Genomic DNA, 20071 nt, shown 5'->3' with positions numbered 1-20071 from the left:
GCATAAGATCCGCTAAGTAGTGCCTCAGCGGCTGTTTTAGTTCTATAGGATTGTGGCCGCGACAGAAGGAAGTAAATGTTTCTATATAGTTCAAATCAATATAAGATATGCTCGTGAAAACTTTAAATAGTTGTTTTCTAGTTTTTTTTATTACAATCAGCTGGAATTAGGACTTTGAGAAACATCATTTGTGTAAAACAATTACACAAAAGGATAATAGAACACACACACACACACACACACACACACACACACCAATATAACACACAGCAGGAAAGGGAAACCACGAAAAACAGAATAGGGCTTCTTTAAGTATACTAAAGTACTCGAAATGAACCTGTCGCTTTTCCTCTTCTGTCAAGTCCAAGACTAACGTTTAAAGAGCCTCGATGAGACCGCTGGAGAAGCGCCGCGCAGGAGAAAGAGATAGTTAAAGCGAGGAGTCGTGTTTTAAAGTGCAGGGAATTGGAACGATGTAATTAAGTGAAACCTCTCCACGGCGTCTGCCCGACGAACGAGCCGTCCCCTCCGAAGGGTAGCCTCGTCTCTCTTCCTCGTGCAGACATCCTCCTGACCACAGCTACGTCTGATATGGTCGACATGCATCAAAAGCCACTTCCTGTCCCGACTCACCACTTCCCCCTTTCGGGTCCAGATGTGAAAACCGCAGGCTAACCGCTGAGTGTCTCCGTGGAAACCTGCTTCAACCTGCGCCGCCTACCTCCAGCACATTCCTCACCAGACTCCCCTCCTCTCTGAAAGGCAAACCCGAACTGATTCAGCTGTTTTTCGAAGCCTTCACATTTGCTCTGACAGCCGTGATGAATGTGAAACCGAGACAGCGACATGGAATATGATAAGAAACGTGTCGAGATAACAGATCTTGAGAAGAGCCAAAGATGGATGATTGTCAAATACTCAAGAGTGATTACAGTCTCGTAGAAATGTTAAACGTTGTGTAGCTTAAATGCTAATTGCTCTGCTCCAGCACATCGTGTCCTTAGTCCATTACCACTACCTCACAAAGGCGCTATATTATGTATCTTAAGGTATTTGTCTTGAAGGCCTTTTGCAGCAGCTTCAATGTGATGTTCTCCAGCAATGATTAAGAAACCATGCATGTTGTTCTGTCTTTGTATACATGTATGTATGTAGGTAGGTACGTGTATGTATGTGCATGTGGGTATACATATGAGTATATGGGTACAAGTATTACTGTTACTATTCTTTATTCCCTTATCTACTGTATACATTTTCTTTTAATATTATCTTCAATATTACTTTTATTTTTTTACCTTGTTAGTTCTTTATTTTACTAGCTAGGACCGGGAGGGAGGGAAAGGGGGAAAATAAATAAAAATATTGACTGTATAAATGTAAACTCATCGTGCCTGACTCAATAAAAAAAAGTTTAAAAAAAAGAAAAGAAAAAAGAAACCATGCATGTGGAAAACAACAGATACAGTAAGACGGTAAGTGAAAAATGTGTGTGTGTGTGTGTGTGTGTGTGTGTGTGTGTGTGTGTGTGTGTGTGTGTGTGTGTGTGTGTGTGTGTGTGTGTGTGTGTGTGTGTGTGTGTGTGTGTGTGTGTGTGTGTGTGTGTGTGTGTGTGTGTGTGTGTGTGTGAAAGGGACCGAGTGCATGCATGAGTGAGTCAGGCCATTGTTCCAGAGGATCTGACCCGCTCAGGACATCCTGAAAACATTTATGCGACAGCGCCGCCACGAAGAAAGTCTTTTTTCTCCCCAAATAACTTTGACTTCTCCTCGGTGCACCTGCACGGCGTCTCTCTCTTTGGCCGTCACCTGTCTCTCTTATATCAAAGCCCTTCAGTGTTGCGTGATTTCACCACGCAGTTATATCGTGCCGCTCGGCTCCTGACAGACAGACTGATTAAAGTAAACCGTTAGAAGTGAAGGCGGCGCCCAACAGGAGATTTAACTAAAGACCGAGAAGCTGCCAGAGCCCATAATGCACCACACCTGCTGCCGGCCGACTCAAAGCCCCCTGATTGCTGCCTGCTTACATAACTGCACTTTAATATCGTCCTCATAACCTCACGTCTGCAGTCGTGTCTTTTCCACCTTTCGGGCTGCATCGCGTTGCGACAAAAGACACAATGCCGGTTTCACACGTCGGGCCATTTATCTGCAGCTTCGACACGGGGACAATAGTGCATGTGCTATGTACACGGGGTGAACACACGCCCAGCTAACCGGGGGAACTCGTTTCCGTCACCCTCTCTATATTGTCCCTCCAGACAGCGGAGAATGTAAACACGAGAGTGGAAACTTGTGTGCGGTTTCAAACACACACTGCAGTGTTGTGAGCGTCTCCACTTAACATGCTAATTTGGCTCGAGCGGAAACAGAGCTGACGGTAATTACCTGAATGCAAACACATAAACACACAGCCTGCAGACGGTTAACCCCTCACTTAACCCGTCTCGTTCCGACACTCAGAAGTATGGTGCTTATGTGGCAATCATCAATGTGAGTGGGAGGAAGTGTCCTTGAGCAAAACACTGAATCAAGACTGGTGTATCAGTGTGTATGTACTTTGAAGAGTCCTCTCCTGCTGATGTTCAGGTGTATATCAGTATGTAGTGTCTCTACTTTAAAGAGTCCTCTCCTGCTGATGTTCAGGTGTATATCATTATGTAGTGTCTCTACTTTAAAGAGTTCTCTCCTGCTGATGTTCAGGTGTATATCAGTATGTAGTGTCTCTACTTTAAAGAGTCCTCTCCTGCTGATGTTCAGTTGTATATCAGTATGTAGTGTCTCTACTTTAAAGAGTCCTCTCCTGCTGATGTTCAGGTGTATATCAGTATGTAGTGTCTCTACTTTAAAGAGTCCTCTCCTGCTGATGTTCAGGTGTATATCATTATGTAGTGTCTCTACTTTAAAGAGTCCTCTCCTGCTGATGTTCAGTTGTATATCAGTATGTAGTGTCTCTACTTTAAAGAGTCCTCTCCTGCTGATGTTCAGGTGTATATCATTATGTAGTGTCTCTACTTTAAAGAGTCCTCTCCTGCTGATGTTCAGTTGTATATCAGTATGTAGTGTCTCTACTTTAAAGAGTCCTCTCCTGCTGATGTTCAGGTGTATATCAGTATGTAGTGTCTCTACTTTAAAGAGTCCTCTCCTGATGATGTTCAGGTGTATATCAGTATGTAGTGTCTCTACTTTAAAGAGTCCTCTCCTGATGATGTTCAGGTGTATATCAGTATGTAGTGTCTCTACTTTAAAGAGTCCTCTCCTGCTGATGTTCAGGTGTATATCAGTATGTAATGTCTCTACTTTAAAGAGTCCTCTCCTGCTGATGTTCAGGTGTATATCAGTATGTAGTGTCTCTACTTTAAAGAGTCCTCTCCTGCTGATGTTCAGGTGTATATCAGTATGTAGTGTCTCTACTTTGAAGAGTCCTCTCCTGCTGATGTTCAGGTGTATATCAGTATGTAGTGTCTCTACTTTAAAGAGTCCTCTCCTGCTGATGTTCAGGTGTATATCATTATGTAGTGTCTCTACTTTAAAGAGTTCTCTCCTGCTGATGTTCAGGTGTATATCAGTATGTAGTGTCTCTACTTTAAAGAGTCCTCTCCTGCTGATGTTCAGTTGTATATCAGTATGTAGTGTCTCTACTTTAAAGAGTCCTCTCCTGCTGATGTTCAGGTGTATATCAGTATGTAGTGTCTCTACTTTAAAGAGTCCTCTCCTGCTGATGTTCAGGTGTATATCATTATGTAGTGTCTCTACTTTAAAGAGTCCTCTCCTGCTGATGTTCAGTTGTATATCAGTATGTAGTGTCTCTACTTTAAAGAGTCCTCTCCTGCTGATGTTCAGGTGTATATCAGTATGTAGTGTCTCTACTTTAAAGAGTCCTCTCCTGCTGATGTTCAGGTGTATATCATTATGTAGTGTCTCTACTTTAAAGAGTTCTCTCCTGCTGATGTTCAGGTGTATATCAGTATGTAGTGTCTCTACTTTAAAGAGTCCTCTCCTGCTGATGTTCAGTTGTATATCAGTATGTAGTGTCTCTACTTTAAAGAGTCCTCTCCTGCTGATGTTCAGGTGTATATCAGTATGTAGTGTCTCTACTTTAAAGAGTCCTCTCCTGCTGATGTTCAGGTGTATATCATTATGTAGTGTCTCTACTTTAAAGAGTCCTCTCCTGCTGATGTTCAGTTGTATATCAGTATGTAGTGTCTCTACTTTAAAGAGTCCTCTCCTGCTGATGTTCAGGTGTATATCATTATGTAGTGTCTCTACTTTAAAGAGTCCTCTCCTGCTGATGTTCAGTTGTATATCAGTATGTAGTGTCTCTACTTTAAAGAGTCCTCTCCTGCTGATGTTCAGGTGTATATCAGTATGTAGTGTCTCTACTTTAAAGAGTCCTCTCCTGATGATGTTCAGGTGTATATCAGTATGTAGTGTCTCTACTTTAAAGAGTCCTCTCCTGATGATGTTCAGGTGTATATCAGTATGTAGTGTCTCTACTTTAAAGAGTCCTCTCCTGCTGATGTTCAGGTGTATATCAGTATGTAATGTCTCTACTTTAAAGAGTCCTCTCCTGCTGATGTTCAGGTGTATATCAGTATGTAGTGTCTCTACTTTAAAGAGTCCTCTCCTGCTGATGTTCAGGTGTATATCAGTATGTAGTGTCTCTACTTTGAAGAGTCCTCTCCTGCTGATGTTCAGGTGTATATCAGTATGTAGTGTCTCTACTTTAAAGAGTCCTCTCCTGCTGATGTTCAGGTGTATATCATTATGTAGTGTCTCTACTTTAAAGAGTTCTCTCCTGCTGATGTTCAGGTGTATATCAGTATGTAGTGTCTCTACTTTAAAGAGTCCTCTCCTGCTGATGTTCAGTTGTATATCAGTATGTAGTGTCTCTACTTTAAAGAGTCCTCTCCTGCTGATGTTCAGGTGTATATCAGTATGTAGTGTCTCTACTTTAAAGAGTCCTCTCCTGCTGATGTTCAGGTGTATATCATTATGTAGTGTCTCTACTTTAAAGAGTCCTCTCCTGCTGATGTTCAGTTGTATATCAGTATGTAGTGTCTCTACTTTAAAGAGTCCTCTCCTGCTGATGTTCAGGTGTATATCAGTATGTAGTGTCTCTACTTTAAAGAGTCCTCTCCTGATGATGTTCAGGTGTATATCAGTATGTAGTGTCTCTACTTTAAAGAGTCCTCTCCTGATGATGTTCAGGTGTATATCAGTATGTAGTGTCTCTACTTTAAAGAGTCCTCTCCTGCTGATGTTCAGGTGTATATCAGTATGTAGTGTCTCTACTTTAAAGAGTCCTCTCCTGCTGATGTTCAGGTGTATATCAGTATGTAGTGTCTCTACTTTAAAGAGTCCTCTCCTGCTGATGTTCAGGTGTATATCAGTATGTAGTGTCTCTACTTTAAAGAGTCCTCTCCTGCTGATGTTCAGGTGTATATCAGTATGTAGTGTCTCTACTTTAAAGAGTCCTCTCCTGCTGATGTTCAGGTGTATATCAGTATGTAGTGTCTCTACTTTAAAGAGTCCTCTCCTGCTGATGTTCAGGTGTATATCAGTATGTAGTGTCTCTACATGTTTCCATGCTCTAATGTTCAAAAAGCTCTTTATTCTTCTCATACTGCCTGTGCTGCAGCACCTCTTTTCACCCTCTGTCTGAAACCAGAGCCCAGTCTGCTCTGATTGGTTAGCTGGCCAGCTCTGTAGTGATTGGTCAACCGCTTAGAGATGTCCACCAACTGTGTTCTGTAACTTTGGGATTTCAGTCTTTGCAGACCGTTGACATGCACCGAAACCTCTACAACACACTACAGGAGAGGGAAACCCCCACACACACAATGGGCCTCTTTCAAAGTACGTGAAAGAGTGAATTAAAAACACCTCTGAGCCAAAGCTCTCGGCCAAAGCAGAACTGCCCGACTTGGACTCATAAAGCCACTGTCAATCCAGCCGTCAGCGCCGGGCCGTGTGCTGTCTGGACGGACCATCACCCTTTGTCTCCCCTAGCCTTAATGACATTATACTGAAATCCCCTAGTCATCCATTCCCATTCATGGCTGCCACGTCCCTCTCCCTCCCTCCCGCGACGCATTCCTCCTCTAATCCCTGCATCCAAATCCCCAGATGACCTTTCAGAGATGGGCTCGCCGGTTAATTGGCGTGATAAAAAGGAGATGACTTTATAGTACCAGAGCTGACGGGGAAGGTGAAGCTGGAAGTTCAAAACCCACTGTCCACAAGTTTATAATCCCCCCCCAAAAAACTCACAATAGCAAGGACCGTCCCCGTGTCGCCAATAGAAGATTGCTCGAACAGATTTACAATTGTTGTCCGCTATCACGCCGAGGAGGCAAGATGGCTATCTCTTCCGCCGCTGACAGTTACAACAACCGCGCCACACCGTCCAATTGATTTCACCCACTCACGCATGCATGATTTAGTCGCGGTTATCACCAGCAGACATCGCCCACTCCTCTGAATGAGAGAGGTCGCGAAAGTCAACTTTGCGTGACCATCAGATATGAGACCCGGTCTTCTTGAACATGTTTTAAAAGCGCTTCAATCCGACACACAAGCAAAAAGTGATCTTAAGATGTCGTATTTACCATCTCACACGGCAGCGACCTCCTTGCAGCGGCGACTTCCACGAGAGACTGGAAACAGGGTCACTTCCTTCCTCCGCTGTTATTTCAGCCCTTGTGAACTTGCTCTGTACAACTGGCCTGTCCTGCTCCCTTCCCTTTCTGCTCTAGCGGATGCCCCCCCCCCCCTCTCTATTCAATGCACACACTGCCCCACATCCAACCTTAAAAACACACCCAGCGGACAACAGGACAAAATCAGCGCTTGTTTGCCTGCAACACCTTTTTAAGGGGATTTTGATTCGATAGGGACGATGAAATGCAGCTGCAGGAATCATTTTAAAGTATTTCTAACTGGCAGGCGATGAGCAGGAAATTCCATCCCTGAAACGGCTTTTTAAAATCTCCCATAAAGTTTCCGTTCAGTGCGCATTTCATCTTCCGCTCCAACACTAATCCGCGTGTACCATCTCCCTGCCCTGAAGACACGGAGATGGCTCGTGTCCCCAGAAGATAACACCCCTCCAGCTTCGGGATCCTAAAGTACTTTGCAAGATAGTGTCCTTTAGAGCACACACCCTCACAGCCTGATGCTGGATTTCCCCTCTGCGTGTGACAATTAAAGTAATTCCCTTTCTTATTGACAAAGTTCCGTGTTGTGATTCGAGCGATTCCAGGCGTTACGTAAGACGACGGGTCCAGACTCACACCGAGACACGCAGATCATTTGCTAGTCTTGCATGCAATGATTTACACGCTAACAAAAAGAGTGCACACGTTAAATCTCAACCTCCTCTCCTGCCAGACTGAGACAAACTATTTCCCTACGGGGCTGCAGGATCCTGATCAGTCGAGACTTGTCTTTAATATCACTTCATCGGGAGCGAAAAAACATTTAACTGACGATAGAAGCTATAGAACAGCGCTGGAAATGTTTCATGAATTCTCACACACACACACGCACACACACACACACACACACACACACGCACACACAGGACCCCTCCTATCCTTTTATACACAAAGCCATGCTCCTGTTTCAGGTGGAGGGTTTATATGACACGTCCTCACATGAACCTCGGCCTGCAGGGAGCGTCTCTCCTGGTGCAAAAGAAAGGTCTTTACAGGTCTGATTTGAGCCTCTCCAGGTGTGTGTCTGAGAGTGTGTGTCTGAGAGTGTGTGTGTGTGTGGCTCCGAGCCCGTGCTCACCAAAACAAAGAGCGCTTTCTTTCCTCGGGAGAAACCAGAGTCCTGCATGCTCCACATCGTGCTGCTCACACACATATAATCTAACGTCATGAAAGGCCTTCTCTGCACATCGGACGTGTTGCCTGGTGTTAAATGGTTCTTTAGTCCCGTGAGTCCTCTGTGTGTGTGTGTGTGTGTGTGTGTGTGTGTGTGTGTGTGTGTGTGTGTGTGTGTGTGTGTGTGTGTGTGTGTGTGTGTGTGTGTGTGTGTGTGTGTGTGTGGAGAAAGAGTCCGGTAATCAGTAGCACACTGGTATTTGACAAATTTTATTGTCAAACTGTTGTACCCATGTGTTGACTGGTTTAACCTCTGACTAAATAGGAACCACACACACACACACACACACACACACACACACACACACACACACACACACACACACACACACACACACACACACACACACACACACACACACACACACACACACACACACACACACACACACACACACACACACACACACACACACACACACACACACACACACACACACACACACACACACACACACACACACAGAGAGAGCTCTTGGCTTCAGATGACTCGATCTACCATTTTAAAAGCTCTTCAGTGTAAGTCTGAATATATATATATATATAATATATATATATCAGTGGTGAACCGTGTCTATCACAACTGGACCTTCTGTAACTTCTGCATGTGTTAATACAAATAGCAAGCGAACTATCCAACTTTGAAGTAGTCCCATACTACCGACGACATGTTTGTTCACTGTCCTGGCTTCACTTTTATCGGGTTTATCGGGATGACGTCATCGGGCCGATAATTATCGTGCACCATTAGTATATATATATATAAAGTGGCACTAAACGAAAATACTCAAGTAAAGTAGCTCAAATGGTTACTTGTGTAAAACAGTACTCCAAAGTGGATGTCGATTATAGTGTCAGCTGGAGGAGGAGTTGCTCAAACAAAGTGCAGCACACCTCCACATCTGTCAAATAATGTTATTTATTACTGATTCCATTAGCTGCCGAGGCCTTTAATATATACTATCCCACCGTATACTTACTCATCATCCAGGTGCTACCCGTCATCTTGTTTAAAAGAAAAACCCTGCCTTCTCCTCTTATCGCTACGAATGTATTTTAAACAATTACAAAAGCAACTTAAAGTGGAGTTGCTGCCATGCTTTCCCGCTGCCGCCCTTTGGTCTTCAATAAGAAGGGAAATAAAGCACAGGAGATCAACATAAGGTTGCAGCCAGATGCTTGGAGCCTGTCCGTGGCTTCAATCTTTCTCTTGGTTTGCTTATGTGTCTGATTCACCCTCTGAAGTAAAGCTCATACCTTTGGCCCAAGGTGGAGGCCAGATGTCGGGGTGCGTGCAAAGACTTGCAAAGGTGCAGACGGAGAGAAACGAGGAGAAACACCCGTCTCTCTTTTCTTACGGTCATAAAGTCTAGGACAGAAACGGCCAATGTGTGAGTGGTGGAAATCCTACGGGTGCAAACGCGTCACATCGAGCCACAACATTTGCATTAGGAGAAACTGCACACGTGTCGTCAAGTCGGTGAAGATATTTCTCCATTCGCATCGTTTCTGAAACTGCAGCATCAACGCAACAGCATTCGCATTCCTTCATCGTGGCTTCATGAGACTTACTCATCGGTCAATTATTTACTCAATTTATTCTGATGACTTGCTTCGTGAGGCTGACGGACACAACGATGCCTGCAGGCGAGCACTTCCTTCATCTGAGAAACGAGTGACGGCTCAGGGCGGGGACGCGGGCTATTAACGGACAATGAATCTCACGCTTCTCGCTGGCAGTCAATAAATACCGTACGTCTTTTTGGACACGATAACCTCGGATCATTTCCACCACGACATTATGTACGTGTGCCGATTTGACCTCACAGACCTGGAGATATCGTGATGTAGAAAAGTATCATCACCTTTTCCTCTCGTACATTGTTAAGTTGATTTGCGAGACGAGTCTTTGGAATGTTCCCCAGGCTGCGTCGGCATAATTGCACCCAAAGGCCTTTGAGGTTAACGAGGCCCCCGACATTTCACCTGTCAAGACAATCGTTCTGAGGAATAACGACGACCTCCCTGTCGAACCGGAGGAGCAACAACATAAAGGAGACTGAGATAAAGCCCGGGCTAATGCTGCTGTGTTGTTCGTCCACAACACGGAGAAGAGCTCAGACCTGATTAGCGGCTCTGATTAACACACTGCCGGTGCGTTAGTGTGTCAAATTCTGTCTGGCTTGAGTCATTATCAGCGGCGATCAGATGCGGGTCCATCAGGGCCTTCTGTCATAGCGGCTTAACCTCCCCCTACCCCCCAGTGACACTCAGGATTAGACGGAGCCTTGGCGCCACTCTACGGATCACTTGTCCACTCGGTTGGGGTTCTGCACCCCCAAAAGAAACCTCATTACGCCGTCATTAACCTGGTGCTTCTTGTTTGTGTTGGCTCTAAAAGTGCTACTTCAGGCAGAGGTGGCAGATCTATTAAAAGCTCCTGATGGGCAGTGGAGGAGGTCCGGTGATTACAAACAGATGTCGTGCTGCACAGTGTCTGATTGTGCATTTCAATAAAAGCTAACACAAAGAGGCGTTCTGTGAAAAGAGAGGTGCAGGAATGAGTCCTAAAACCCCCAAAAGACTTAGCATGTTACCACTTACATTACATTTCATTTAGCTGATCCAAAGCGACTTACAATAAGTGCAATACAAATTCAAACTAAGAGCTTTATTGAATGTGTTTTTGGTGAAAAGCCTGAAATAAGCTTTAGAGATGTTAACGTTTAGTTCTACGACATAAAATACGTCAGTAAATACCCCACTGGTCAATTTAAAAACTGCGATTGCTAACAAGTGTCCAATCATCCCACGTCATCATGCCCAACATTAGCCGCCTTTAGCTTAGCGGTGGTGACGTGAAGTCATGTGACCGTGCTGTAGTCCCTTTATAGCCCAACATTAGCCTCCTTTAGCTTAGCGGTGGTGACGTGAAGTCATGTGTCCGTGCTGTAGTTCCTTTATAGCCTGACATTAGCCGTCTTTAGCTTAGCGGTGGTGACCTGAAGTCATGTGACCGTGCTGTAGTTCCTTTATAGCCCAACATTAGCCTCCTTTAGCTTAGCGGTGGTGACCTGAAGTAATGTGACCGTGCTGTAGTTCCTTTATAGCACAACATTAGCCTCCTTTAGCTTAGCAGTGGTGACGTGAAGTCATGTGACCGTGTTTTAGTTCCTTTATAGCCCAACATTAACCGCCTTTAGCTTAGCGGTGGTGACCTGAAGTCATGTGACCGTGCTGTAGTTCCTTTATAGCCCCACATTAGCCACCTTTAGCTTAGCGGTGGTGACCTGAAGTCATGTGACTGTGCTGTAGTTCCTTTATAGCCCAGCATTAGCCTCCTTTAGCTTAGCGGCGGTGACCTGAAGGTTAATGTGACCGTGCTGTAGTTCCTTATAGCCAACATTAGCCGCCTTTAGCTTAGCGGTGGGTGACGTGAAGTCATGTGACCGTGCTGTAGTTCCCTTTATAGCCCACAGTAGCCTCCTTTAGCTTAGCGGAGGTGACGTGAAGTCATTGACCGTGCTGTAGTTCCTTTAATAAGCCCAACATTAGCCACCTTTAGCTTAGCGGTGGTGACGTGAAGTCATGTGACCGTGCTGTAGTTCCTTTATAGCCCGACATTAGCCACCTTTAGCTTAGCGGAGGTGCGTGAAGTCAGTGACCGTGCTGTAGTTCCTTATAGCCAACATTAGCCACCTTTAGCTTAGCGGTGGTGACGTGAAGTCCATGTGACCGTGCTGTAGTTCCTTTATAGGCCCGACATTAGCCACCTTTAGCTTAGCGGTGGTGACGTGAAGTCATGTTACCGTTCTGTAGTTCCTTTATAGCCCGACATTAGCCACCTTTAGCTTAGCGGTGGTGACGTGAAGTCATGTGACCGTGCTGTAGTTCCTTTATAGCCCGACATTAGCCGCCTTTAGCTTAGCGGTGGTGACGTGAAGTCATGTGACCGTGCTGTAGTTCCTTTATAGCGCAACATTAGCCGCCTTTAGCTTAGCGGTGGTGACGTGAAGTCATGTGACCGTGCTGTAGTTCCTTTATAGCCCGACATTAGCCACCTTTAGCTTAGCGGTGGTGACGTGAAGTCATGTGACCGTGCTGTAGTTCCTTTATAGCCCAACATTAGCCACCTTTAGCTTAGCGGTGGTGACGTGAAGCCATGTGACCGTGCTGTAGTTCCTTTATAGCCCAACATTAGCCTCCTTTAGCTTAGCGGTGGTGACCTGAAGTTATGTGACCGTGCTGTAGTTCCTTTACAGCCCAACATTAGCCACCTTTAGCTTAGCTGTGGTGACGTGAAGTCATGTGACCGTGCTGTAGTTCCTTTATAGCCCAACATTAGCCACCTTTAGCTTAGCGGTGGTGACGTGAAGTCATGTGACCGTGCTGTAGTTCCTTTATAGCCCGACATTAGCCTCCTTTAGCTTAGCGGTGGTGACGTGAAGTCATGTGACCGTGCTGTAGTTCCTTTATAGCCCAACATTAGCATTTTACTTTACTTAAGTGGTGTAAATATGTGGATATCATCCTGCTGAACGAGTACATTTCATAAACATGTGTTTGCCACAGCTTATTTTGGGGATTTTGGAAATCCCAATCGGATGCTAACTTCCAGGTCGGCCTACAAAAATACTTAATCTCTGCACCACCCTATAGATCTGCATATTCTCTTACCAGGTCATGAATGCCATGCCAGGAGGTGAAGACAATGAACGATTCTTCTTCTTTGAGCTGAGAGAAACAACACTCCCTGAAAACTCCCTCTCCACTCTTTGTTTCTTGCAGGGAGGTAAAGCACGCTCTAGTGTTATCTAGCTGACCTTGGATCTGAGACTATAGAGAAGAGTGAGGCATGGCCAGGAGCCCAAAGAGAGAGATGTGTGGGGGGGGCGGCCAAATGTAGCATGTCTGCAGAAAGTCCCAGGGGGGAGTTTACAGTGCATTTACTGAGTATAACGACAAACGAGGCGTATTCATGTGGCTTTGACATTAATCGGTGAGAGAGTGCCGAACTTCTGCACCCTGCAATTTTATTGATGTTGTTACGAAGTGTTACAGATTTTAACAACTTCTGAAAGGGGATCTGTTCTCATGTGATCTCTTTCCAAGGCTTCTTCCAATGTTTTTGTTCATTTTTTATGGAAATGAAAAGCTAGTTTCGCCCATAAAGCTTTGCCATTTTGAAAAACAACATGTTGTGCAAGATTGACTTTGATGTTTGAAGTAGGACAGCTAGCCCACGATTGATCATGTGTAAAAAGACGAGAAAAACATACTTCTGGAATGCCAAGACACAAAACACATGTTGTACTTTTCAATGCATTCAATGATGTGCTTTCAATTTCAAGAGTGGCATGTCGGCTTCTCAGAACAAACGGCAACATGTGGGCCGTCAACAGCTGAGAACTGGTTAAAAACAAAAGCGCCAGGGGTGGAAGAAGTACTCAGATCCTTTATTAAAGTAAACGTATACTAATACTGCAATGGAAAAATACTCCATTGTAAGTAATATATAGTTATAAGTACTTGCAGGAAAATGAAAAGCACAACACTTAAACAACTTTCCACCACTGCAACAAGCGTGTTAGTCGCAATGTCTGGAGAAATATCTCTGTCCGAATCAAGAAAGGTGATCAGAAATAGATAAACAATTATATTGTAAAGTGTCCAACCCTAGACCAGCCATTGCAACATCCTTGGCAGTGAATTCTTTAAAACTCAACTTAATTGACTGTATTCCTGTCAACAGAGCCTGAAGGTCCAAACCGGATTGGTGCATACCTTTCTTCAAGCAGCCCACCGACAAACTAACCGGTTAGCACCTGCAACTTGCACAGGAACACACACACACACACACACACACACACACACACACACACACACACACACACACACACACACACACACACACACACACACCACACACACACACACACACACACACCACACACACACACACACACACACACACACACACACACACACACACACACACACCACACACACACACACACACACACACACACACACACACACACACACACACACACACACACACACACACACACACACACACACACAGATTATAAAGCCTGTGTGTTTTTCTGTCTGCCCACAGCTGCAGGCGACTGTCCGAACATGGCGGCTTCACTATACAGAAACCAGAAAGTCATACAGGCGTGAGGGTGTGTGTGTGTGTGTGTGTGTGTGTGTGTGTGTGTGATCATCCAAGCAGGTTAGTTAGTAGGCAGTGAGAGAGAGAGAGGGGTGAGAGGATGGGTGGCGGTCAGGCCCCTGGGTGGGATCCAGGAGGAGGAAATTAAACTTCTCGCCTTTGTTGCAGGTTTAAGGATCAGAGGAGCAGGAATTGAGGGGGCCCTCATATATATAAGGCTACGTCATTCAGTGTGTGTGTGTGTGTGTGTGTGTGTGTGTGTGTGTGTGTGTGTGTGTGCGCGCGCGCGTGTGTGTGTGCAGTCATGCTGGGTGGAGTGGGGGCCATCCACTTTTCAGACTGAAGTGATATCATCTTCCTAACCTCCGCTTGACCTTGATAAATATGCGCCTTTGTAACTCAAACCTCCGGCGAGCTTCTTCCTCACCTCTCAGGCATTCTGGTGACGTCGTCTTTCCGGTTTTGTTCTGCACTTTTTCAGCGTGAGAACCGTAGCCAATTCATCCTGCGTTGTATATTTGACTTGTGTGTTTTCCTGAAGACAGAAAAGCGTACCCTCCCCCAGGACACCACATGACAACCGCTTCAATAATCATTCCTCCTGCATTACATGACGCTCTTCAATCATCTTTGTTTTCATTTATCAGCACTAACGTTTGCCAGTAAATCCAAACCAGCCTGCTTTTATTTCTCCATGTCACGATGCATTCAGGAACCATCATCACTCCTATGCGAGGGGTTTCATCCTCCAAATCAATCTGAGAGTGTCATGTCGTACAAACAAAAAATCAGCCCCAGCCGATCAGATTTATCTCCTTGATTTATTTCAGCAGCTAGAGAGGATCGACAAACTGTTTTGAAATTGGAGTACAGCTTTACCAATAAGGACGCAGTGTCCGACCTGATAATAGGGAGGCTAAGATACATGTATTTATGAAGCCAGAATGACTGAAAACATAATTTTCTATTCAAGTTCACACAACAATTGTTGCTTCTTGCAGTCATACTGGACAAGTCCAACAATCCTGGACACACCAAAGGATGTATCATTAAATATAGTCCCACAAAAATGTCAAAGTCTACACCTGATGCATTACATTACGTGTCACTTGTTAGACGCTTTTATCCAAAGCGACTTACATACTCAAGTCTGTGACACAACGACATGCTGGCTGCAGCGGGGTTTGAACCTGTGACCCTCTGATCCGAACGCACTGCGCCACACGCCAAGAATACGAGTTAAAATATAGATAGAACTGAAATCCAACAAGTCATTCTCCATCGTATTTTTAAGAAACTATTGAATTACTCGCTCAAAATCAGACCAAAAAAATAACTTGTTGTCTAACATGGCGCCTTGTGAAATCGTGCAGAAGCAGTAATAACAGCAACAACTCACTAAATCCGCCTCTGATATCCCGCACGCTGTTATGATACTGCTTCACTTCCGTCCACAAGAGAACCCTGCTTTGTATTTCAGCGTAATACCGATAGAGTCTACTCTATGCAAAATACACTACGCATTTTCGGTCAGATTATAGGCAGGCAGGTGATTGTACTTTAAAGAAGATTTACTGCACACGGTGCTCATTCAACCAAACATAAGTGGACCAAAAGAAAATCGTTAGCGCGTAAAGACTTGTTTTATAACCGCTAAAAGTCGTGCGCCAACTTTTGCAGTCGCCTCCTGGAAGTTCGCAGCACCTGCAGAACAAACCCTCCCTCGTACTCTTTGCATCGAAAAGCGCAACAACAGTTTGAACATGAGGGATTTCGCTGCGTAAAAGCGCTCTAAGAGTCTCTTACCGTTTACCGCGTCTGCGCAAAAGCCACCGGTGTGAGTTGTATTCCGTCTGAGTGCAAACTTTATCTCTTATTCCCGTTTGCAGCCATGCCTCCGGGCAGCGCTCAGATCCATCCGCAGAGCAGCGATCCTCCTCACTCAGCTCTCTCCCTCTCTTTCTGCTCGCGCTCCAGCAAGCACTCACACGTAAACTGAGCCCCTCCAGCGGTGACATCATCACCAGTCACCATGGCAACTCTGACTCCACCCCAAATCCTGGAGCTGAATTTACCTGTCTGACTACCTGCAGCCTCACAACAACACCTTCCTTCCTCTATTTACCATAAAAACGGTAAGATGCTGCGACCTAAATCATAAAATAAGACATCTACAAGCTACCTTCTTATATCTGTACAGCTTTCCTCTTTTCGTAAAAAATGTTGGGGTATTTTATGTAAATATTTCTCTATATTTAATTTTTTTTTTGTGGTTTCTTGGTTGTTTTTCTAACAATTTATCTCCATTAACTGTCTTTTATGTATGCAAGGCACATTTCTAATGTACAAGTACCTCACACACACACACACACACACACACACACACACACACACACACACACACACACACACACCCACCCTGCTGACTTCTACTACCTATTCAAATGCTCATGAGGAGGCTTCCCTTCACATGCATGCCCCTCACTCTCTCCTCCACAATGCGTCGTGTCCCTCTGCATCAGCTCCCTGTGGCTCGGTGCCAGGCTCACCATTACCTCGATTGTTTTGGCCACAAAGCCCAGCATGCCCCTTCCCTCTCGTCTCCTCCGACCCGGAGCAAACACAAAGACAATGACCAGGTGAGCCAGGTTGACGTGACTCCCTCCGGGTCGCCCTCCCCCCGTCAGCTTGGAGGATTTATAATCAGTGAAAAGCTCCAAAACAACCCTGAGACATGTATACTGACGCCTGGTATGCACACACTGGGTTGGAGCTATAAGCAAAGTCCAAGTATGGAGATCCAAACAGGTTTTCAACTGCTGCACCCCAGCTTCACCCCAGCTGTGGGAGGGGAATGAGACAGGCAGATTTATAGGGCAGATTTCACATTTAACCTGAGGCACAAACAGACGAGAGGAGGAAATCGTTTTGCTTCAGTCTGCAGAAGGAAATAACAATGCCTCAAAGTTACCAAAAGAGAGGAAAGAGTAAGACGACTTTATAGATTGTTAAACAGCTTCTGCTGAAAGTTATGTAATACATGTTTTGGCCCCTCAGGGACAGGTAAATAAACTAAACACACCTGTTGAAAGTGACATGTAATAATCTATATTTACACATCCAGTGGACACACCAACATTAGCATTAGTTCGTGCTTCTGGGGTTTCGCCTGCATTAGCTGATCATTTGCGTGTAAACTGTGCTTGGCAGGTATCTTAAAGAAATACAAAATATATATATTTGGATGTTTTGACACTAAAAATAGCTGCTTCGATCTGAAATCACGGTGGATGGTTGAAAAGAAAAAGAAAAGCACTTGAAGATGCTAAAACGCTCCTTAAAGTTAAAGTGGAATATTCATTGAAAGTTTCTTTTTTCTGCTTAAAGTTATTTAATACATGTTTTTGCCTCTCAGGGACAGGTAAATAAACTAAAAACACATCATCACCTGTTGAAAGTGACATGTAATAATCTGCATATTTACACATAAGATAAGATTCAACTTATTGTCATTACGTAGTACAGGTTCTCGGTAACTAAATGCTTTCTCTGCATCTGACCCATCCTAGTGTTGGGAGCAGTGGGCCTTGCTCAGGGACACCTCGGTAGCACTTTCCGGGACTTGAACTGGTGACCTTCCAGTTGCCAAGCCAAGTCCCTATGGACTTCGCCGCCGCCGCCACCGCCACCATCCGAAATCAAAAATATATATATTTGGATGTTCTGACACTAAAAATAGCTGCTTCGATCTGAAAACACGGTGGATGGCCGGAAAGGAAAAGAAAAGCACTTAAAGTTGATTTTAGTGTTGTAATATTCGTTGAAAGTGAAACAATCTATATATTTGTATCAAAAAATGTAATGTTTTAAATCTTAAACGATAAATATCCTCCATTGCAAAATAGATGAGCATTTGTAAATATATTTAAGTGAATAGTTCTAATAGAAATGTTTATTTTTAAAGGTTAAAAGGACATCATATTGAAATCTAAGCTACCTCTTAGCATCGCAGTGTCCCACACAGAGATACCCCGGTAAAATCCTACAGAACCACCAACACATATTCATATACACTGTATATTTATGTCGTTTAAAGTTTCAAATATTGTGCATACACCCGGATCTCCCCCCCCACTGACCTGCTCTCTCAGCCTCTCCTGGTGGCCCATGATGGCTGATGCATGATGGGGGTACTTCTGCTTCAGGTGCTCCAGGAAGGCCTCCCTCTTCTTGTCCATTTCCGGCGGCTGCATAGCCAGGATCTCCCGGGAGCCTCTGGCCCCGCCTAAAGTGTGTCTGCGTGGGACGGTCCGGCTGCCTTTAGCGTCCCCTCTTGTCCCATTTGGGGGCACCTGTCTGCGGCCGACGTGCTGCCCGTCCTCCGGAGACGTTACCTTCAGGTTGCTTTTGGTTTGTTCTGAGGGGGGACAGAGGAACACGGGTCAAACACGTGTGTCGTGTTGATGTGTTGACATACACTGCAGGTGCGTGCCTGGATGTTGTTATTCCACAGGTCACGAAGAGGACACAGCAGGGCAGATCGCACCATTATGAGAGCTGGCACTGTGGCGAAGCGGAAGTAATGAACTGTAACTGTAACACACTCCACGATAACCCGTGTGTGATACGCACATTTCTTTATATATTCATGCTGTTTTAAACTCCAGCAGTAAACCCACACTGTAATGTGCCAGACAGAATATTGGTGGAGAAAACACTGAATTGAAACAGCTGTTCAGACTTCTACCTTAATAGGAAAAAGGCAAAGACGTCCAATAATGTAAGGAGACACACATGGAGGAACTCAGAAAAGATATGCATGGCATCTGTTTGTAAATCCAGACTTTGAGATGGAGAAGAAAGTGATATTCAAATAATCTGGTTTCAGACAGAGGGTGAGAAGTAGGATGAGAAAAGTAAAGCGCTTTTTGAACATTAAAGCATGGAGACGTGTCACAGTGAGCATGATAGGGACATTTTAAATCAGACCTCAGGAATACAGAAAGAACTATCTGAAAACAACCTTGTGATAAATATAATGATATATTTGAGTGTCTTATTCTGCAGTCAATGGTAAGTATTTGAAGGAGTACATTGTTCCTAACCCACAGAGTCCTCCCGTATGTGCTTAAAACAGAAGGGTAGGCTGACTTGTTTCCGGTGCGTGCAGGTAGAGCTTTGACGTGTATTTTCAGTGAGTAGCGGCAGATAATAAAGGATCTCTCGCCCCTTTGAAAATTGAAGATGGATTTCAAGCGATTCACTATTATTTGAGGCGAGTTTCATTTGGCCTTTCTTCTCTTGAAAGCTTTAAAAGCATGCTGTGAGCCGCAGATGAAAAATGAATTTCTTGTGTGTGCCTCAAAGACATGTTAGGACTCACAGGAGTAGCTTTAACAACAACGTGGGGGGGTGGGGGAAATCCCGAGCAGCTGCAGAGGATTCAGCTTCTATGGTTTCTGTTTTCACCTGCAGATTTGATATGAAAACACAAAAAGCCGGCCTACTTTCTGAAAATAAAATAAGTGGTGGTGCGTCATAATCAAGCCCACCAGCAACCCCCACCAGAGCCGGAGTACTCTCATGTACTTCCAACCCTATTTTTAACTCACAAACAGCTAGCCGAACCCCACTCAGCCGGCAGAATCACGAATCAGAATGACTGCGAGTGGCACGTCAGAAAGCTCCTTACCTTCCCCACAATCTGTGTCTTCGTCTGCTATTTCCTCCTCCATTGCAACTTGGGAATCAACACACGCGCACACACACACTGCCGGAGCTGCTGGAGAATCGGCTTGCTTCCAGATTCCAGACGTGGCTCACGTGGATAAAGGGGGCTTGAGATTGGCCCGGCCCCCCGAAGCCCCGGTATAGACGGGGAGGGGGATTTAGAACCGCATTCCAGGACACAGACCCAGCAGAAAGCTACCTTGCAGTGGTCGTACGCTGCATGTAAATGTGCGCGAGGGAAACAGAAGAAGACTCTGACAAACTGGAGACTA

The 20071-nt window shown here is 44.9% G+C and overlaps 1 protein-coding gene across 1 annotated transcript in view; it reads right to left on the bottom strand.

The window, feature by feature from the left end:
- Positions 1–19862, bottom strand: part of LOC117442842 (sickle tail protein homolog) — a 60822-nt gene extending 40960 nt beyond the window's left edge. Inside the window, 2 exon segments of the mRNA XM_034078804.2 lie at positions 18209–18486; positions 19762–19862. Coding sequence (XP_033934695.1) covers positions 18209–18486; positions 19762–19804 — 321 coding nt within the window. The 5' untranslated portion in view covers positions 19805–19862.
- Between the last annotated feature and the right edge of the window lie 209 nt (positions 19863–20071).

The sequence above is a fragment of the Pseudochaenichthys georgianus genome, unplaced genomic scaffold, assembly GCF_902827115.2.
Source record: "Pseudochaenichthys georgianus unplaced genomic scaffold, fPseGeo1.2 scaffold_488_arrow_ctg1, whole genome shotgun sequence".
Lineage (NCBI taxonomy): Eukaryota > Metazoa > Chordata > Actinopteri > Perciformes > Channichthyidae > Pseudochaenichthys > Pseudochaenichthys georgianus.
Note: the sequence above shows the minus strand (reverse complement) of the source record. Positions and strands in the feature narration are given on the sequence as shown.